Consider the following 22,948-nt stretch of genomic DNA (forward strand, 5'->3'; position numbering starts at 1 on the left):
CTTGAAATCCTTTAGAAATATATATTTATTAATTTCAAATAAACGTGGTCACAAGAATGATTTGAAGCACATGATCACAGGAGTGATGAATATGCTAAATCACGGGGATTGTGTGTGTTCATTACAACAGACATTTATTACTAATACTTATTTTTGTATGTATAATATATTATTATTCTATTAACATATTTTATATAAACACACATAAAGGTGTGTATCTGTTACAATCATAATTCTCCAAACCCCCTAATCTGTGTGAATCTGTGTCTGTGTGAAGTGACCTTCGACAGATGTGCCCTAATGAGTGTGCCCTAGAGAGTGTGTAGGGAGCAGTGAACCACTCTTTTATTAATAGACAATATTCAGCAGATTATTGACTGGACTGCACAAACATGATCTGAGTAATGACTCTTGTCTTCGGTAGAGCTGATGATCGTCACACAGACGCTGAAGAGAACTGAATGATCACTACTGTAGAGAACTGAACTCTGACTCTGCATCAGAGAATCATCATTTTCCCCTTTATCCCTACTTTGTAAAAAAATAAATGCACATTTTTCATGTGTAAAAATGCACCTAAACAAATGATTTAAACGTATCAGACATTAAATGAATATGAAATTAATCTACTCTGTTTTTAATATGCATTTAGCAGAATCATGATTTTAAACGCACAACTGTGTGAATTAACAAGCTTGTCTACTTCCCTATTCTTGGGAATACACTACAAAGCATTTGGAATATACTGTAAATAAGCGAGGCTTAGATCTGCTACAGGGACAGAGCGACCTTATCGATGAACTTGGCCAGTCGGATGTCCTTCTTGGACAGTCCTCCGCAGTCGTGTGTGGATAACGTGATCTGGACCTGAAAGACAGAGAGAAACAGCGTATAAACAGCCCTACTGTGAGCTTAACCACAGTATTAGCTTCTGTTGAAGCCGTCAGAACTACATTACCCATGATGCTGTGCCCAACATTCCACCAATCAGAGTCGAAACAAGCAAAAAAGATCTCGTTAGCTCCGCCCACTCCCATGAAGCTTATCCCTACACTCTCAAAATACTGACATGTTTGTATATATATATATATATGTATACACATAACTTCAAATATATTGTTTATTTAATCAACATTTGTAAATGAGTAGGTTTATATTTCTCCAGCGTTTTTAACCCTCTGGTGCTTTTCTGTCATTTTTGAGTTTTTTTAAAAGTTTTTTAGGATTTTATACTTCATCGGAATGGTACGAAACTTGATAAAGGTTTTGGCACTTGCTGTGTGAACACACACACACAAAAAATCATGGATCTGATCTGAACAGGTTTAATGCTCCTGAAAACAATATTCACACTTGAGCGAGCGCATTGGAAATGAATGAGGAGTTTCCTCTAGTGGAAGCGTGTGGAACTGCAGCCGAACACGCTCTCACTGAAAGACCAGCTTTGGAGATATCAGCCTCACATTTGGGACACGACTTGTTTAGATTCATCGCTCTGATTTTCTTTCAGTTTTAGAGTAAAACATAATTTTGAAAATATTATTTTTCACTTTTTTAAACTTTTTTCACATCAGCAATAATCTGCCAAGTGTCGACTTTGAAAAGAGATCAAACTTCAGTCTGTCGCTCTAAAGCGTTCAAGATTTACCAGTTTAAGTTGGAAATTTAATTTTCAGGTCTATGCTCAAAAAGTGAATAAATGGATTATAAATACAGCGTAGATATAATTTAGTTCCATAAAGTCCCCTAAAATACAAAATTTTAAATAAACCACTAGACTTCTTTCACAAAGACAGTTTCCACTACAGACCGTTAGCTCTCTCGCTCGCTCGCTCTCTCTCTCTATCTCCCCCCCCCCCCCCCTCTCTCTCTCTGACAGGACATGACATGTGTGTGAGTGTGTGAGTGTTTGCCCTGCAGATTCAACACTTTAAAGGGCTGGTGTGTGTGTGGCCTCTCCTGTCCTTCACACACTCGAGGACTCATTATAAACCGCTGGAGAATGAGGAGTACCTTGTTATAAACATTGAACCACTCGGGATGATGGTTGATCTTCTCGGCCTGAAGAGCCACACGACTCATGAACCCGAAGGCCTGAGGAACAGACGATCCCAGAGGAGAAGAGTTATGAACAGAAGATCTTCCTCAATGATCAATAACACATAATGCTGGATATAATAATGATGAACAGAACTCAGACCAATACACACTACCAGTCTAAAGCTTTTCATCTGTTTAATAGAAGTCTGTAAATCAGCTGTTTTCTGCTGTTTTCTGTTTTAATTACATTTTTATTTCAGGATTCTTTGATGAATAGAAAGTTCAAAAGAACAGCATTTATCTGAAATATAAGCTTTTGTAACATTAAACACTACCGTTCAAACGTTTGGGGTCAGTGAGGACTTTTATTTTACTTTTGGGGGGAAATAAATAAAATAAATCAATACTTTTATTCATCAAGGATGAATTAAATTGATCAAAAGTGACAGTAAAGACATTTATAATGTTACTTAAGATTATATTTGATCATCAAATCATATTAGAGTGATTTCTGAAGGATCGTGTGACACTGAAGACTGGAGTAATGATGCTGAAATAAATTACATTTTATTATATATTCACATAGAAAATTTTAAATCGTCATAATATTTAACAATATATATATATATTTTTTTTATCAAATAAATGCAGCCTTGGTGAGCAGAAGATCTAAATATCTCACCGATCCACATCGTTAGACTGGTAGTGTATATGTTCAATAACTGGTTCAGTGAGTGTAATCCTGAGCATGTTGAGCAGAGGAATGGACGGCTAAGGTAGTCTAAGCGATCTCAGATCTCTGTGTTGAGCCGGCCTGTGATTGGAGGATGACAACGTTTCTGCCTCCTCCAATCAGAAGGAAGATAAACCCCTGTGGAAAACACACTGGCTATTTCAGAGCAATTTCCCAATGCAATCTCAATTAAGCCTTTAAATACTTCCTTTAGCTAATTAAGTCCACTGAACCGCCATTGTGTACGAGTCTTCAGCGGGCCAAAACCTCCCGTAATCAGAGAGAGAGAGAGAGAGAGAGAGAGCGAGAGAGAGAGAGACTGAGAGAGAGACTGAGAGAGAGAGAGAGAGAGAGAGACTGAGAGAGAGAGAGAGAGAGAGAGAGACTGAGAGAGAGAGAGAGAGAGAGAGAGAGAGAGAGAGAGAGAGAGAACCAGTATATTCTACATAGTGTGGTGAGCCGGTTCTCCCGCTCGTGATGTCACACGGCTGGCTGCGTTAGGGAAGCGTCCTGTTATCCATTTAAAGTGATTGACCGATCCTGCAACTCGACTCCGTCAGCACTTTAATCACGCGTCTGCTTTTCCTCAACTTTCATCTGCGATATTGGCAATTATTCAACGGCATGATAATGATCTCCGCAACATTTCCGTTCCGTCAGTCAATACATGACAACACAATAATCTCTCTGAATCTGATTCAGCTCTCCACATCTGAAGCAAATCACACACACACAGAGCGCTGTGTTGCTGAGCGTCACACACACACGGCGAGAGGTCAGAGGTCAAGGTCGGGTCTTTTGTCAGTGTGTATTGTGTGCTCACGCCTCCTCTGTCAGTAATCAGACTTGACATGTTACAGGCCTCAGGTAATCAGACGCTTCACACACACCACTTTAGTGTCATTACGCCGTGATTGTGTAGCGCTGGAGGAGAGTGTGTGTGGCTCATACCTGTAATGGTAATAATGAGTGTGATTACAGACTCTGATGGAGAAGCGTCTCGACACACGACAGCCTCCGCTCTTACTCCGAGGAAAACACTGTAATATACCAGAACCACTGTCCTCCTCTCCTCCTCTCCTCCTCTACTCCTCTCCTCCTCTCCTCCTCTACTCCTCTACTCCTCTCCTCCTCTCCTCCTCTCCTCCTCTCCTCTACTCCTCTCCTCCTCTCCTCCTCTCCTCCTCTACTCCTCTCCTCCTCTCCTCCTCTCCTCCTCTCCTCTCCTCCTCTCCTCCTCTCCTCCTCTACTCCTCTCCTCCTCTCCTCCTCTACTCCTCTCCTCCTCTCCTCCTCTCCTCCTCTCCTCTACTCCTCTCCTCCTCTCCTCCTCTACTCCTCTCCTCCTCTCCTCCTCTACTCCTCTCCTCCTCTCCTCCTCTCCTCCTCTCCTCTACTCCTCTACTCCTCTCCTCCTCTACTCCTCTACTCCTCTCCTCCTCTACTCCTCTCCTCCTCTACTCCTCTCCTCTCCTCCTCTACTCCTCTCCTCCTCTCCTCCTCTCCTCCTCTCCTCCACTCCTCTACTCCTCTCCTCCTCTACTCCTCTACTCCTCTCCTCCTCTACTCCTCTCCTCCTCTACTCCTCTCCTCCTCTCCTCCTCTCCTCCTCTCCTCTCCTCCTCTACTCCTCTCCTCCTCTCCTCCTCTCCTCCTCTCCTCTACTCCTCTCCTCCTCTACTCCTCTACTCCTCTCCTCCTCTACTCCTCTCCTCCTCTCCTCCTCTCCTCTCCTCCTCTACTCCTCTCCTCCTCTCCTCCTCTACTCCTCTCCTCCTCTCCTCCTCTACTCCTCTCCTCCTCTCCTCCTCTCCTCCTCTCCTCTACTCCTCTACTCCTCTCCTCCTCTACTCCTCTACTCCTCTACTCCTCTCCTCCTCTACTCCTCTACTCCTCTCCTCCTCTACTCCTCTCCTCCTCTACTCCTCTCCTCCTCTACTCCTCTCCTCCTCTCCTCCTCTACTCCTCTACTCCTCTCCTCCTCTCCTCCTCTCCTCTACTCCTCTACTCCTCTCCTCCTCTACTCCTCTCCTCCTCTACTCCTCTACTCCTCTACTCCTCTACTCCTCTCCTCCTCTCCTCCTCTCCTCCTCTCCTCCTCCTCCTCTCCTCCTCCTCTACTCCTCTCCTCCTCTCCTCCTCTCCTCCTCTCCTCCTCCTCCTCTCCTCCTCCTCTACTCCTCTCCTCCTCTACTCCACATCAGCTGGCTCTGCTCGAGGAACAGGACTTCACTGTGAACACACACCAGAGTCCGGAGGCTTTCATGAGTCTCTTCCTCTTGTGTCAGCGCTGAGGTAATGCTGTTCGACGGGTCTGGCTTCAAGAAACGGCTCTGACGGTTTTCACAAGGACATGAAGTGAAATAAAGAAAGGCCTGGTTTCACAGACGGGCTTAAAGGGATAGTCCACCCAAATATGAACATTAGCCCATGATTTACTCGCCCTCATCCATCCCAGGTGTAAATGAGTCTTTCAGACGAACACAGTCCGAGTTATAGTAGAATATATCCCGCTCTCCCCAGCTTTATAATGGCAGTGAATGGAGGACGAGATTCTGAAGCCCAAAAATCTCATCATCATAACAGTAAATCCATACGGGTTACCAGGGGTTAATGACGGCCTTCTGAAGCCAAGCGATACACTCGTTTATTTATCATTTATAATTGTTCATTTTTAGGTTATTTACAGTTTGATTATAGTTTATTTATAACTTTATAAACTATAATCCCTGGCTTCCAATAACGGCCGTACGAGAGTCTAGTTCTGGCTGAAGAGTGACCTCTGACCCAATACATGAAGAGTGACCTCTGACCCGACGTGTGACCTCTGACCCGACACATGATGAGTGACCTCTGACCCGACGCATTGATGAACGCGGAAGCGCAGAGGATGATCAAGCAAAACAAATCAGCGATCACGAATCAGAGTCTAAAAGGAGAGTTTTTAAAGAGAAATGTGGGAGGAGCTTGAGTTTGTTTGAATCGCGAGAGGCGTCGGGTCAGAGGTCATCTACTCTCACCTGAGCGTACGCTACTTCTACATCATGCGTCAGGGTCAGAGGTCATACATCGGGTCAGAGGTCACACATCATGTGTGGTGTCAGAGGTCACCCGACCTGTTCATCAAATGTCAGGTCAGAGGTCATGCGTCAGGTCAGAGGTTACACATCATGCGTGGGGTCAGAGGTCATACGTCGGGTCAGAGTTCACACGTCATAGGTCGGGTCAGAGGTCATGCATCGGGTCAGAGGTCACTCTTCCGTTGGAACTATATTTAAATATATATATTTATATTTAATATCTTTTGCATTACTAATCCAAACAACGCCAAACTTGGCACTGCACTTACTCGTGCCCGTAGCGAGACACCTGTCGAGTTTGAAAACCATCGGACTAACGGTTCGAGAGATATGCGAATAACAGACACAAACACACACACACACACACACACACACACACACACACACACAGACAGACAGACAGAAAGACCTTCCCGTAATTTATAGATAGATATAATATTCAGAAGTAAACAGTGTAGCTGACTTACAGATTCAGTTAACATCCACAAATGAATAAGCGCGACACATTGAGCTCCGAAAAAACGCTACGCTTGAGCAAACAGTGTGTGAATAGGCTACTACAAATGATGGCCGTGAATAAAATATAATATTCAGAAGTAAACACAGTGTAGCTGACAGAGTGTTTATGTCAGAATGTTTATTTTTAAACCACAACCTTCTAAGTGCTTCTTTTACCGATATATTTAACGATATCTTTTGCATTACTAATCCAAACCACGCCAAACTTGGCACTGCACTTACTCGTGCCCGTAGCGAGACACCTGTCAAGTTTGAAATCCGTCGGACTAACGGTTCGAGAGATATGCGAATAACAGACACACACACACACACACACACACACACACACACACACAGACAGACTTCAGAATCTCATCCTCCATTCACTGCCATTGTAAATCTGGGAAGAGCGGGATATATTCTAATATAACTCTGATTGTGTTCGTCTGAAAGAAGAAACTCATTTACACCTAGGAAGGCTTGAGTGAGTAAATTATGGGGTAATTTTCATTTTTGGGTGAATAACTCTTTAGGTGCCTGGATTAGACCTTAGTTCAATAAGGACATCTATAAGCGAGCCTTAGTAAACACATGACTGACATGCATCTGGAGACGAAACAATGGCTCTGACTTATTTTAAGATCTGCCAGTGCGAGTTGCTTTCTGCCCAAACACGTGTTTTACGCTGGGATTAGTTTAACCCTTTCTAGTCTAGAGAGTCTGATCGCTTCAACAACCATTCTTCTGTATTCCATCAAAACATCACCGTCCACAGACTGGTCCCAGTGATACAGCCAGCAGAGGGACCCAGATAACCAGCTCTCACTGGACATTTCTTCCTGATCCAGATATCTGTAAATATGTGGCTTTACTCATTCACACACAGAACTCAAGCCGCAGTCTCCATCACCTGCACAGGACTAACTCCAGGGGCAACCAGCCACGTGCAAAACAGAGAACGAGTGAGACGGAAAAATGGAAAAATGTGAGGTCACTATTACAAGGAGAGGCAAACAAAGTGGAGAAAAGAGGAAACAGAGGCCGATGGGATAGTTAGTGGTTTTCTGAGGCACATGAAACATTTTAGCCAATCTGATTGTTTGTGAAAGAAATGATTTTGATCAGAAGTTGAGTTTCAGCACAGAGCGGCTCTGCTCTCTCTCAGGGTAATGAGGACTGACACGGGCGAGAGACACAGCGTTCACAGGGGGAAGGGAGGGAGAGAGAGAGAGAGAGAGAGAAGGGGGGGGGGGGGCGTCCGACACACAAGGCTGTTCATACGCCAAAAGAGTGAGTTACTGGAGGAAACTAATGTTTTTACTCATCAAGGATGCAAACAAATCCATTTCAGATAAATGCTGAACTTTCTATTCATCAAAGAATCCTGAGAACACAAATATGTTTTATAATCATAAATGTTTCTTGAGCATCAAATCATCATATTAGAATGATTTCTGAAGGATCATGTGACACTGAAGACTGGAGTTATGAATAAATGATCACAGGAATAAATGACACTTTACTATATATTAAAACAGAAGCGTGAAGTCCGCACACTGAAAATAGCTGCTCCAAATTAATTCATTAATAGCACAACGTTTCGACCCTCAGGTCTTCATCAGGCACAACTTTATTATATATTCACATAGAAAACAGCTGTTTCACTGTATTTTTATCAAATGAATGCAGCTTTGATGAGCAGAAGAGACTTCTATTAAATTCTATATATTGAAAACTGGCAAAAGAACTTCTACTTGGCCATTAAACACACAGACCTGGAGGAGGAACTGAGGAAGAACTGACAGAGGGACTGACAGAGGGACTGACGGAGGAACTGATGGAGGAACTGATGGAGGAACTGACGAGGAACTGACGGAGGACCTGGAGGAGGAACTGACAGAGGGACTGACAGAGGGACTGACGGAGGAACTGACGAGGAACTGACGGAGGACCTGGAGGAGGAACTGACGAGGAACTGACGGAAGAACTGACGGATGAACTGACAGATAGACTGACAGAGGAACTGACGAGGAACTGACGGAGGGACTGACAGAAGGACTGACAGAAGGACTGACAGAAGGACTGACAGAGGAACTGATGGAGGAACTGATGGAGGAACTGACAGAGGGACTGACAGAGGGACTGACGGAGGAACTGACGAGGAACTGACGGAGGACCTGGAGGAGGAACTGACGAGGAACTGACGGAGGGACTGACAGAAGGACTGACAGAAGGACTGACAGAGGAACTGATGGAGGAACTGATGGAGGAACTGACAGAGGGACTGACAGAGGGACTGACGGAGGAACTGACGAGGAACTGACGGAGGACCTGGAGGAGGAACTGACGAGGAACTGACGGAAGAACTGACGGAGGACCTGATGGAGGAACTGACAGAGGGACTGACAGAGGAACTGACGGAGGAACTGACGGAGGAACTGACGAGGAACTGACGAGGAACTGACGGAGGAACTGACGGAGGAACTGACGGAGGAACTGACGAGGAACTGACGGAGGAACTGACGGTGGAACTGACGGTGGAAGTGAGGAACTGACGGAGGAACTGACGGAGGGACTGACAGAAGGACTGACAGAAGGACTGACAGAGGAACTGAGGAAGAACTGACGGAGGAACTGACAGAGGGACTGACAGAGGGACTGACGGAGGAACTGACGAGGAACTGACGGAGGACCTGGAGGAGGAACTGACGAGGAACTGACGGAAGAACTGACGGAGGACCTGATGGAGGAACTGACAGAGGGACTGACAGAGGAACTGACGGAGGAACTGACGGAGGAACTGACGAGGAACTGACGGAGGAACTGACGGAGGAACTGACGGAGGAACTGACGGAGGAACTGACGAGGAACTGACGGAGGAACTGACGGTGGAAGTGAGGAACTGACGGAGGAACTGACGGAGGAAGTGAGGAACTGACGGAGGAACTGACGGAGTGACAGAGGAACTGACGGAGGAACTGACGGAGGAACTGACGGAGGAACTGACGGAGGAACTGACGGAGGAACTGACAGAAGGACTGACAGAGGGACTGACAGAGGGACTGACGGAGGAACTGACGGAGGAACTGACGAGGAACTGACAGAAGGACTGACAGAGGGACTGACAGAAGGACTGACGGAGGAACTGACGAGGAACTGACGGAGGAACTGACGAGGAACTGACGGAGGGACTGACAGAAGGACTGACGGAGGAACTGACGAGGAACTGATGGAGGAACTGACGAGGAACTGACAGAGGAACTGACAGAGGAACTGACGGAGGAACTGACGGAGGAACTGACGGAGGAACTGACAGAAGAACTGACGGAGGAACTGACAGAGGAACTGACAGAGGAACTGACAGAGGAACTGACGAGGAACTGACAGAAGAACTGACGGAGGAACTGACAGAAGAACTGACGGAGGAACTGACGGAGGGACTGACGGAGGAACTGACGGAGGAACTGACGGAGGAACTGACGGAGGGACTGACAGAGGAACTGACGGAGGAACTGACAGAAGAACTGACAGAGGAACTGACAGAGGAACTGACGGAGGGACTGACAGAGGAACTGACGGAGGAACTGACGGAGGAACTGACGGAGGGACTGACAGAGGGACTGACGGAGGAACTGACGAGGAACTGACGGAGGACCTGGAGGAGGAACTGACGAGGAACTGACGGAAGAACTGACGGATGAACTGACAGATAGACTGACGGAGGAACTGACGGAGGGACTGACAGAAGAACTGACGGAGGAACTGACAGAAGAACTGACGGAGGAACTGACGGAGGGACTGACGGAGGAACTGACGGAGGAACTGACGGAGGAACTGACAGAGGAACTGACGAGGAACTGACGGAGGAACTGACAGAAGAACTGACGGAGGAACTGACAGAAGAACTGACGGAGGAACTGACGGAGGGACTGACGGAGGAACTGACGGAGGAACTGACGGAGGGACTGACAGAGGAACTGACGGAGGAACTGACAGAAGAACTGACGGAGGAACTGACGGAGGAACTGACGGAGGAACTGACAGAGGAACTGACGGAGGGACTGACAGAGGAACTGACGGAGGAACTGACAGAGGAACTGACGGAGGGACTGACAGAGGAACTGACAGAGGAACTGACGGAGGGACTGACGGAGGAACTGACGGAGGAACTGACGGAGGATCTGACGGAGGGACTGACGGAGGAACTGACGGAGGAACTGACGGAAGAACTGACGGAGGAACTGACGGAGGGACTGACGGAGGGACTGACAGAGGAACTGACGGAGGAACTGACGGAGGAACTGACGGAGGGACTGACGGAGGGACTGACGGAGGAACTGACGGAGGGACTGACGGAGGGACTGACGGAGGAACTGACAGAGGAACTGACGTAGGGACTGACAGAGGAACTGACGGAGGAACTGACGGAGGAACTGACAGAGGAACTGACGGAGGAACTGACGGAGGAACTGACGGAGGAAGTGACGGAGTGACGGAGGAACTGACAGAGGAACTGACGTAGGGACTGACAGAGGAACTGACAGAGGAAGTGACGGAGTGACGGAGGAACTGACGGAGGAACTGACAGAGGAACTGACGGAGGAACTGACGGAGGAACTGACGGAAGAACTGACGGAGGGACTGACGGAGGGACTGACGGAGGAACTGACGGAGGAACTGATGGATATCAAGCGTTCTCAGACCTGGTTGAATGTTTTGAAGTGCAGCTCCTTGTAAAGCGCGTCCCGCTCGTCCAGCTCCACCCATCCAGTGGCCTTCAGCTCCAGCAGAACCTGCTCCCGCTCCGCCGGGGAGAGCCAGTCTGAGGCCTGAGGAACACACAACTGTTCATTATACACACACACACACACACACACACACACACTAACTTACACACACACTCAGGGCGTTTTCACACCTGAGAGTCCGCACCCAGGTCTAAACCAAAGTTCATGTTTTGATGCATTTTATACATTCGGTAAGTTTTGGTTTGGTTTCACAGTGCAATTATGCGAGCACACTAAAGAACTTTACATGACGTACTTGCGTCCTGTCGTCATCATCTCTGTGGGCTGCATCTCGACATTGATTGGTTTGTAAACGGACGTGCGTCTGACGTCAGCGTGTTGTCAATTCGGCGGGTAACTTTGACAAGAATGGAAAAATGACTGCAAGCAATCCTGCAAGAACCAGCGGAACCTCCTGTAAATGCTCTGAATGTCTGAACCAATAAAGGGCCCTTAACCTGCAGTGACGGGGGTTCTTGCACAGATTGATTGACTGGTTTATACATTTATATGGTTGGCATAAATATGGTGTGATAAAGCATCACATTAAACTCTTCCCTGTTTTTCTCTTCATCAGCATCACAATCATTACAGTTATGAACATATTACTTGGACATCACACCAAACTATGTAGCTCAACATATACTGCCTTTATTATTTGTTTAATATAAATGTAATAGCCTAGTAATTGATTTAAGCGGAAAAACGAAGCCTACCATTTCTTAGAAAGCACAATAATTACAGTATATTTTTTAAGTTAATAAAACCATCTATAGTGTATTGAGTTCATAAAGGCACTAATTGAGTAAAAACGTCACTTCTAAAGTGAATTAACTCTTGTGTCCGTATATAAATGTGTTAAAGCAAAACAGAATATTTAGGCTCCATATTCTGCAAAAAGAGCATCATCACATAATCATATCTGTGTAGATGAGCAGAAGTGAGACGATGAATGACAGATCGACTGAGATGTTTAATCCACACTGTCAAACACAGGTAATCACGTGTGCTGTTATCAGCTCTCAGAAAGACACATTCACACATTAATAAAGATTCTAACAATATTGTGGCTTTTGTTCGTCAGTTTAAAGGGTGTTTGCGCCACCTGTCGGTCATAACCGGTCATAACAGAGTCATGATGATCGAGATCCGCTGCAGAACAAGATCATGAGTGTGTGTGTGTGTGTGTGTGTGTGTGTGTGTGTGTGTGTGTGTGTGTGTTCCTGAGAGAGAGAGAGAGAGAGAGAGAGAGAGAGAGAGAGAGAGAGAGAGAGAGAGAGAGAGAGAGAGAGAGAGAGAGAGACACTGATTTTATTGATCCGCTAGATGGCGCTCGACTCCAGTGGCTAGTTACGGTGGCCGAGAGGTGCAAAAACAAATCACAATAATGAAAACACAATAACAAATGACATTTGCTGTTGGCTTGACTGTCGATTAATGATTATTTTTGAGGATGGGGTATTAATGTCTGACACACACACTGAATGCGGCGATTCGTGTCTCCCTTTCAGGGGAACCAGATGTAGCATTTATTTGATTAGCTCCCAAACACTAGTAATGTAAGTTGTAGTAAGCGTGTAACGTAAGTAAGCGTGTTTTAGTCTACAGCCTTTGATTGGTCGACGCGCTGCCGACGTCACTGCAGTGAAAGAGCGCTCGTTCCTAGTTATTTGTCAAAATGAACACTTCTTACCATTCTCCCTGAACGGCTATCCGCAGACAGAGAACAGCGGGCTAGTTTAGTGAACACACTCGGCCATCGGCGGCTGGAGGTCAGAGTAAACATTAACCAGCTCATGGCCGCCCTGTGACAGCAGCAGCAGCGCGGGAAACACCGGAGAGAGAGCTGCCCCGACACCGCCTGAGCAGAATATATTACAGTGGATGATGATGATGATGATGATGATGAGGGCTGTGCTCAGTTCAGTGCTCCTGAGGACTGTAGGCTCCCTCAGTGTATAACACTAGGACGAGGACTGTAGGCTCCCTCAGTGTATAACACTAGGGTGAGGACTGTAGGCTCCCTCAGTGTATAACACTAGGTGATGAAGTGAACATGTTTCTGCGGCTCCAGCGGTCATAACACACCGGGTCCTCCCTCAGTTAAAGGGACAGTTCACCCAAAAATTAAACTTCTGTCATCATTTACTCTCCCTCAAGCTGTTCCTAACCTGTATGAATTACTTCTGCTGAACACAGGAAGATATTTTTAATAATCTTTGCAACGGAAGTGAATCAAAACTAACTTTATCTGGACAATAACTTTATTCTAGATCTGCTGTAAAGCCTAAACACTCTCTGTTACTGTAATCTCCTGTTATCACTGTAAAGCTGCTGTGAAACTATATATTGTTAAAGCGCTGTATAAATGAAGGAGACTTGACTTGAAGAATGTTTGTAATCAAACAGACTTCCATAGTTGGAAAAAAATATATATGGATATTAATTTACAATATGTATAGATTACATAAGTAGATTATTACTATAGTTCATAATCAAACAAATTGAACGTAATTTCTTTCACTTGATAAACTTAATTGATTAAACATAGCTTAATAATAATAATAATAGCCTACTAAGATGAACATCATTATTACAACTGTAATATTTGGACATTAAACACTTAAATTAACACGTAATAAAGATTATTGTGCAATGTACAGTGCAAATGCGTATAAGATAGTCAGGTGTGTGTATAAGCTAACTAATACAGACATTAATGGTCATTATAACGTAGTTCAAACAGCATTCATAACATGATTTTAATTGTAATCACGGCTAAAGAGAGCGCCTGTTAGTAATCTGGGCATCGCTGGGGTCCTGATGGAGAGGGAGGACCCGATTCGTCATCATAATGGCGCGAAAATACAATTCATAATCAACGTTAATTATAATACGGTCTGTCTGTTGCCCAACAAATCTTGCTTTTCAAAATAAGTTAAATGAAAGATTTTGCAAAAAATGTACCCAGCTTATATTTAACTCTCTGAATGAGTGGAAATAGGAAAAGAATGTTCAGTTAGTTATAACGCTGAGGATCTTTATGTCTTCTGATGGTCACTGTACATGTTGGAGAGAGTGTTCTGCAGAAACTAATGTGGAGGTTATTTAAATATGACATCCAGTTTATTCAGCAAATCACAATTAATACAGCAGAGCCACGAATCAGCATTCTCCACACTAGTGCACTGATCACGAGGAGTGTGTGTACGGCTGTCACTCACACACACACACACTGCTCTTACAGGGGGAGTCTGCTCACAACTGCTGGTCCAGGATCAGTTTTCTCTGTTATAACAGTATATTGGTGGATTTGTGATTTCAGTGTCTTCAGCAGCGCTGACCCGATCACACAATCACAGGAGCCAGAGTCTGTCCGTTCACACACTTCATTTATTCTGCACACACACACACACACACACACACTCGTCACTCCTGGTGCTCGTGGTCCTGTCCCGGGATGAGCCAGCGGATGCTGTCGGTGCAGAGGATGGCGTAGAGAGTGAAGCCCGATATGAAGAGCACAGAGAACACGAAGAGCCAGTCGATGCTCCTGACGGGAGCCGCGGGAAGAGGACCCTCACGGTCGTCCTCCTCCACCGCCTGATCCGGGCTTGCCTCGAACCCTGCAGAGCACAGCCAATCACAGGAGAGCTTCATACAGGCAGAGCACAGCCAATCACAGGAGAGCTTCATACAGGCAGAGCACAGCCAATCACAGGAGAGCTTCACACAGGCGGAGCTGCATCTCAGCAGCCGACACTGGGGTCGGGGGTCGCCCGAGTCTGAACATTACGATTCTGCTTATCCATTAAATCTTTATATATCACTCACATTTATTACTGTAAACATGTAACTGTATCTGAATATCATGACAAGAGTGCATGTGAACGATGCTCATAACACACACCTGTCTGGTTGGCTATGAAGGACGTGAGCGTCTCCAGCGTCCGCTCCGTCTGGTTGAACCGGGCCATTGGCTTGGCGCCCTGGAACAGGAGGATATTGGGGACGGCCACGGTCCCGAACCGCGTCGAGAGACTGTGGAGAGAGACACACTCACGGGTCACATGACCGGACACACTCACGGGTCACATGACCGGACACACTCACGGGTCACATGACCGGTGTGAGAGAGCGTCACTGACTGACTGACCTGCTGTGCTGGGAGGCGTCGAGCGCGAGGAAGTGCATGCTGGGAAACACTCGGGGCAGGGCGTTGAAGTGCGGCGCGAGGCTGGCGGAGAACTGGCACCACGGCGTGTAGAAGAGCACCAGCGAACACTCCGAGCCGTTGGCGTTCAGGAGCTCCATCAGGTCCTGTAGGAGGAACACACGTTAAACACACGTTACTGAGCTGATCATCTGTGTGTGTGTGTGTGTGTGTCATTCACTCAGGTTTACACTCCGCTCCTCTACACATTAGAGAGCCACGCCCACATATCAACATCCAATCAACATCCACTGCACAGACACAAGCTCCGCCCTGCATTTATTCTTCTGTATCCACCCCTGGCGTACAGCAGTGCTGGCGGAGTCACCACACACACACACACACACACACACACACACACACACCACGGTACTCTTCTACATTATCCCGGCCTCACAATAAATGAGTGTGTTCAGCACACTTCTACTGACTGAGGAAACACTGCAGTGGATTTACCCAGAATGCCCTATCGTACTGTCATGAGTGAATATTGTAGAGATATTCCACACTAGTATTAACACAGCTCTGCAAGGCCCACAAAATGATGCCGTTTACACAGAAAATGAACAGAGTGATTTCTGGAGGAGCTTTGATCACAGGAATAAAATACACTTTACTGTATATTTTAATATAATATATATATATAATGAAATGCTCATTTTCACTCAATCTCCTGTTAATCTTGAGTACCTATAGAGTAGTATTGCATCCTTCATATCTCCAAAACGTCTTTAGTTTTATTATATTTAGAGGTGAAAGATTGGCTGTACCGAGTCTTTCCGGAAAAAACCGAGCGGGCTGGGGGCGGGCCGTGTGGGCGAAGCTAAAGCTGTGCTAACTGATCTAACAACAACACACAGAGACATTTGAAGTAGTTTACTCACCGTGACTGCTCGATCCTTAAGCATTAGACGATCTGCAAATAAGTCGATCTGGGCTTTGTTTATAAAACAATCATCGTCGAAATGCAGGGAACAAAGAGTCGTGCACAACCTCCGTTGATGCTTCGAAAAAACAAACTCCATCCACTATTCCCTTAACGCTGGGTTCTTTGGGAATCTGTGCAGGGTTGTCTTGCCCTGGCAACCAAAAACCCACTTCTTTGGTGACATTGACTTCCATAAAAGCCGAGCAGAGCGCTTTGAGGTAACGTACTGCTTTCGCTCTCTTCTCTCTCTGGTCTGCGAGTGCGCGCGTGGCCGCGGAGAAGTGCCCTTAGGACCCATATAAGGAAATTCCGCTCTATCTTACGTAAGACAGAGCCATACTCGAAAAAAACTTTCCGAAACTTGTGACAAACCGGAAGGAGTATTTTTGGAACAAAAGTACTCCTTCAAACGTACAACTTAACTTTTGAAACTTTGTCCATGTTTAGCATGGGAATCCAACTCTTTAACAGTGTAAAAAACTCAGTATGCATGAAACAGCAATTCACCCCCCCTTTAAGGAGTATGCCTTAATCTAGTTAGTCGTGCATTTCTTTTCTTCTATTCCACAGCTGAGGAGTACAGCTTTAGTCTTTTTCCTCCTCCATGCAGATCAGCTCGTGCACTCTCACGCTTCTCGGGGTCAGCTGCACACGGTCTGACAGGGCTTCTGCACTCTGCTCATATAACAGAGCCATGGTTTACGCTGGTGACTTTTCTACCTGAGAAAGAACGATAAACGAACTTAAAAAGGCCTGACAAATCATGACGTAAGACTGACATGACTCGCAGCAGCACCACTGCATGATCCCTCATGAACAGATATAACGCCTGATGCTTGCATACGAGCACACCAGTATACCAGTATACCATTACCACATCCTTCATGAATAACCATGACTTCTGGTGTTTGTATACATATACCAACATAACATCCCGTCACATATGCAAATGGAGTCTCAAATACAACAATTTCATTTGTCGCGGTCAAAAATCGTTTCGTTTAAAGACTTTTGACCCCGATCGCCTTCCATACACCTGTGTGTGACGCACCTGAGACGCGTTGAGCACCTGCACCGCGAAGCGCTGGACCGCGCTGGTGTTCCTCAGGTCGCAGGTCACCTTATAGGTCTTGGCGGCCTCGGTGAAGTTCTGGCTCTGGTTCTGGCTGTGTGTTTCCCCGGTGTCTCGGGCCTCCTCCGGCTGCTCCTCCTCCGCACACGGCTCTCCCAGCACTGAATCCTGCAGTTCCCTGGGGATCAGCTGCTGTATCCCAGCGGGAGAATGAACCGTTCCCATCACGGCGTCCGCCATCTCTGCCGTGTTGAAGCGCCTCTGAGGCGGCTCGGGCTCCTCCGCCACATCTGCGGGAGAACACAGCTCAGTCACCGCATTACCTCACCTCACACGGGCTCATCAGACACGCGTTATAAGCGCTGTTAGTGTGTTCATACCTGCGCAGGAGAGCCGCACGAGCCCGAAGAGGATCAGCGACAGCGCGAATCCCATCTCGAGTCCAGCGCGCGACTGACGCTGATGTTGATGTTGTGTTTCTGTGACCTCGAAGGGAAAGATTCGACTTCCGGTTCACGACACTTCTACTCGCTTTTTAATAATTTTGTTTTAAATGATTATCCTGGCTGTATTACAGTAAATATTCGTGATAGTGAAACAATACGTCAATTACAAGCAAATGCTGTCGATTGATTTATTTTTTTATACAATAATCAAGCAGTTTTTTACTAAAGCCGCACTCAGGAAGATTTTGTGTTATTGTGTAAACTATATACAAAACATAGAATTGTTTAATTCTCTTAATTCCTTCCTGATATGTAAAAGAAAACCCGCACCCGTTGTTGAAATGTATCTATAAATTAAACTTATTATCCGGTAAACATCCAGGACTGTGATTGGTTCATCCTCAGAAGCGTGGGGAAAAGTAACATAAAGCACGTGACCGCTTCGGTAGCGGCTGCGGGACTTTAGTCACTGAAATGAAAATTCACAGTATTATTTAGACACATGTTAGAGGCAACTAATCCCTGTCCATTTTTCTTTTATGTCAGTCTACTACCCAAAATATTGAGGTCAAAGCAAACAATATCTATAGTTGATGTCAGTTTGTAGGCTACACTATATTTATCATTAGACATTATTAGCCTATTTTATAATTTGCTTATATTTTCTTTACATTTGCACTTTTTTTGTACATTTTTTAGGCTACTTCAATAAAATAAAATTCCATTATTCTACTTGTATCGAAATAAAAATCAAGATTTCCTCAATTGTAGTTACATTTTAATAAAACATCCACAAACATTCGTATTCTAACTGTATCACAAAGTATGGAAAATGAAAGAAAAATTAAGAAAAGCCCACGTCACTGATTGTGTGAATGTAACAAATATTAAACACAAAACCTCTTCTCTTCACTGCTACTACAGTCACTACTCATCTGAGTCATGTGATACCGAGCCAATAAGAACATGTTTACATCACTGCAGCATTCCCACACACCAATATATGAACCATCAGAGCCGGAATCATAAATACAATACAAAAGTAACTATTACAAGACATGTAATGATTGACATGTGAGATTAAAGAGTGCATGTTTCACGTGTGTCATCTGGAATCATGCTGTTGAAGGTCTTTGGTGGAGTGCTGGAATGATGAAAATATTGCACTCTTCATTATCGTCTAACTATGTAACTCAAGCTTATGAAAGAAGCTCACTAACAACCCAACATGACATGCAATGACATTCAGCGTGACCACAGCGCGCCAGAGATGAGCTGTTCGGGGACCGGGGGGGCGTCCTCTGACGGCAGGAGCGCCACTGGCGGAGGGGTTTTCTGGTTCCGGACGGGGAAGCTGCTGAGGAGGAACTGGGGAGCTTGTAACAACATTTTTGGTGTTCTAGACCAGAAGACAAAACAGAACAAAACAGAATCAGAGGCTTAGCATACAAAGGTTTTCATAATGAAACTTACAAAAACACACTAAAGTCCCTGTAAATGTGCTGCTGCGCTTTCCTTTCAATAACAAAATAAACACGCGAAAATGAGAAAACATCAGTTCAGAAAGCCTCTGATCATAGTGATGTGGAAATGTTTGTCACATTTATTAGTACAGCACTTTATGCAGTAGATTGCTTTAAAGCAGCAGCTTCACAGTATTAAACATGAAAACAGTGTCAGCGTCTCTTTTCTGCTATAAAGCGTCTCTCAGTGTGTTCATGTTTTCACTCGCGTCTGACCTCGACTGACTGAACAGAAGAAATTAACCGGAGAAGTTTTACACCACATAGAAGGCGGAGCCTCGGAGACACACCCACATATTACATCATCACCGCTGGCCAATGGGAGTTCAGAGTTTCAAACTGTCAATGAACACCAAATGAAGTTTGTTTTGGCCTGATTGTGTCTGAAATGACTTTTTTCAGTTTGTTTTTCGATTTCGCTTGAAGTACATCAGGGCCTTAACAAAAGACAGATGGACTGCACTTGGAAAAACACTGACAGAAATACATTAGCAAAACGTTAATTAACATTAAAGGGTTAATAAAAAACAACAACATTATGTCATAATTTTCACACCCTCATGTTGTTTTAAACTAAAACTTAAAGATGTTTAGCAGGAAGTTCACGCTTCTCTTTTCCTGATCAAGCTCACGTTAATCACTGCTTATCGTTGCTCATCCAGTCATTCCAACAGAAATCTGTGCAATCAGGAATTTCAAGCGAGGATGATAAAGTTCCCCACGCATCATGTTCGCTCATGTTCAAGTTGGTCGCGTGAATTCGCCACGCTGACCAATAGAAAGGTGCTTGGTTAATATGACCGCACCTTAACACAAGATTTCCAATTTTCTGGAGTGCCTCAGGGCTCAGTGCTGGGACCGCTTCTCTTCTCCATCTACATGACATCACTAGTGTCTGTCATTTAGAAACATGGTTTATCCCATCACTGTTATCATCTAGCTACTGGAGTGCCTCAGGGCTCAGTGCTGGGTCCGCTTCTCTTCTCCATCTACATGTAATCACTAGTGTCTGTCATTCAGAAACATGGTTTATCCCATCACTGTTATCATCTAGCTACTGGAGTGCCTCAGGGCTCAGTGCTGGGTCCGCTTCTCTTCTCCATCTACATGTCATCACTAGTGTCTGTCATTTAGAAACATGGTTTACCCCATCACTGTTATCATCTAGCTACTGGAGTGCCTCAGGGCTCAGTGCTGAGACTGCTTCTCTTCTCCATCTACATGTCATCACTAGTGTCTGTCATTCAGAAACATGGTTTATCCCATCACTGTTATCATCTAGCTACTGGAGTGCCTCAGGGCTCAGTGCTGGGTCCGCTTCTCTTCTCCATCTACATGTCATCACTAGTGTCTGTCATTCAGAAACATGGTTTATCCCATCACTGTTATCATCTAGCTACTGGAGTGCCTCAGGGCTCAGTGCTGAGACTGCTTCTCTTCTCCATCTACATGTCATCACTAGTGTCTGTCATTCAGAAACATGGTTTATCCCATCACTGTTATCATCTAGCTACTGGAGTGCCTCAGGGCTCAGTGCTGGGTCCGCTTCTCTTCTCCATCTACATGTCATCACTAGTGTCTGTCATTTAGAAACATGGTTTACCCCATCACTGTTATCATCTAGCTACTGGAGTGCCTCAGGGCTCAGTGCTGGGTCCGCTTCTCTTCTCCATCTACATGTCATCACTAGGATCTGTCATTCAGAAACATGGTTTATCCCATCACTGTTATCATCTAGCTACTGGAGTGCCTCAGGGCTCAGTGCTGGGTCCGCTTCTCTTCTCCATCTACATGTCATCACTAGTATCTGTCATTCAGAAACATGGTTTATCCCATCACTGTTATCATCTAGCTACTGGAGTGCCTCAGGGCTCAGTGCTGGGACCGCTTCTCTTCTCCATCTACATGTCATCACTAGTGTCTGTCATTTAGAAACATGGTTTACCCCATCACTGTTATCATCTAGCTACTGGAGTGCCTCAGGGCTCAGTGCTGGGACCGCTTCTCTTCTCCATCTACATGTCATCACTAGTGTCTGTCATTTAGAAACATGGTTTACCCCATCACTGTTATCATCTAGCTACTGGAGTGCCTCAGGGCTCAGTGCTGGGTCCGCTTCTCTTCTCCATCTACATGTCATCACTAGTGTCTGTCATTTAGAAACATGGTTTATCCCATCACTGTTATCATCTAGCTACTGGAGTGCCTCAGGGCTCAGTGCTGGGACCGCTTCTCTTCTCCATCTACATGTCATCACTAGTGTCTGTCATTTAGAAACATGGTTTATCCCATCACTGTTATCATCTAGCTACTGGAGTGCCTCAGGGCTCAGTGCTGGGTCCGCTTCTCTTCTCCATCTACATGTCATCACTAGTGTCTGTCATTTAGAAACATGGTTTATCCCATCACTGTTATCATCTAGCTACTGGAGTGCCTCAGGGCTCAGTGCTGGGACCACTTCTCTTCTCCATCTACATGTCATCACTAGATCTGTCATTCAGAAACATGGTTTACCCCATCACTGTTATCATCTAGCTACTGGAGTGCCTCAGGGCTCAGTGCTGGGTCCGCTTCTCTTCTCCATCTACATGTCATCACTAGTGTCTGTCATTCAGAAACATGGTTTACCCCATCACTGTTATCATCTAGCTACTGGAGTGCCTCAGGGCTCAGTGCTGGGTCCGCTTCTCTTCTCCATCTACATGTCATCACTAGTGTCTGTCATTTAGAAACATGGTTTATCCCATCACTGTTATCATCTAGCTACTGGAGTGATACTGGAGTGCCTCAGGGCTCAGTGCTGGGTCCGCTTCTCTTCTCCATCTACATGTCATCACTAGTGTCTGTCATTCAGAAACATGGTTTATCCCATCACTGTTATCATCTAGCTACTGGAGTGCCTCAGGGCTCAGTGCTGAGACTGCTTCTCTTCTCCATCTACATGTCATCACTAGGATCTGTCATTCAGAAACATGGTTTATCCCCATCACTGTTATCATCTAGCTACTGGAGTGCCTCAGGGCTCAGTGCTGGGACCGCTTCTCTTCTCCATCTACATGTCATCACTAGGATCTGTCATTCAGAAACATGGTTTATCCCCATCACTGTTATCATCTAGCTACTGGAGTGCCTCAGGGCTCAGTGCTGGGACCGCTTCTCTTCTCCATCTACATGTCATCACTAGGATCTGTCATTCAGAAACATGGTTTATCCCCATCACTGTTATCATCTAGCTACTGGAGTGCCTCAGGGCTCAGTGCTGGGTCCGCTTCTCTTCTCCATCTACATGTCATCACTAGTGTCTGTCATTTAGAAACATGGTTCATCTCATCACTGTTATCATCTAGCTACTGGAGTGCCTCAGGGCTCAGTGCTGGGACTGCTTCTCTTCTCCATCTACATGCCATCACTAGTGTCTGTCATTTAGAAACATGGTTTACCCCATCACTGTTATCATCTAGCTACTGGAGTGCCTCAGGGCTCAGTGCTGGGACTGCTTCTCTTCTCCATCTACATGTCATCACTAGTGTCTGTCATTTAGAAACATGGTTTACCCCATCACTGTTATCATCCAGCTACTGGAGTGCCTCAGGGCTCAGTGCTGGGACTGCTTCTCTTCTCCATCTAC

At 45.5% G+C, this 22,948-nt stretch overlaps 3 protein-coding genes across 4 annotated transcripts in view; all 3 read right to left on the bottom strand.

Moving 5' to 3' along the window:
* Positions 1–316: 316 nt before the first annotated feature.
* Positions 317–13,237, bottom strand: LOC307174501 (pterin-4-alpha-carbinolamine dehydratase 2). The gene is made up of 4 exons (XM_079898368.1): positions 12,832–13,237; positions 11,055–11,180; positions 2,014–2,094; positions 317–867 (listed from the first exon to the last, which is right to left on the bottom strand). The coding sequence occupies exons 1-4, from the start codon at positions 12,934–12,936 to the stop codon at positions 772–774; spliced, it is 408 nt and encodes a 135-aa protein (XP_079754494.1). The 5' UTR covers positions 12,937–13,237; the 3' UTR covers positions 317–771.
* Positions 13,238–14,242: 1,005 nt separating this feature from the next.
* Positions 14,243–17,870, bottom strand: txndc15 (thioredoxin domain containing 15). The gene is made up of 5 exons (XM_079846770.1): positions 17,732–17,870; positions 17,331–17,641; positions 15,295–15,458; positions 15,049–15,179; positions 14,243–14,764 (listed from the first exon to the last, which is right to left on the bottom strand). Exons 1-5 carry the CDS (start codon positions 17,784–17,786, stop codon positions 14,568–14,570), a joined length of 858 nt encoding a protein of 285 aa, XP_079702896.1. The 5' UTR covers positions 17,787–17,870; the 3' UTR covers positions 14,243–14,567.
* Positions 17,871–18,556: 686 nt separating this feature from the next.
* cUnh5orf24 (chromosome Un C5orf24 homolog) overlaps positions 18,557–22,948 on the bottom strand; it is a 32,462-nt gene continuing 28,070 nt past the window's right edge. Inside the window, exon 3 of one of the 2 annotated variants that reach the window (XM_079847893.1) lies at positions 18,557–19,196. In XM_079847893.1, coding sequence (XP_079704019.1) covers positions 19,043–19,196 — 154 coding nt within the window. In that variant the 3' untranslated portion in view covers positions 18,557–19,042. The remainder of the gene's footprint in view (positions 19,197–22,948) is intronic. The other variant, XM_079847894.1, reaches the window with a different exon arrangement.

Source organism: Squalius cephalus, assembly GCF_949319135.1.
Source record: "Squalius cephalus genome assembly, chromosome: 17".
Lineage (NCBI taxonomy): Eukaryota > Metazoa > Chordata > Actinopteri > Cypriniformes > Leuciscidae > Squalius > Squalius cephalus.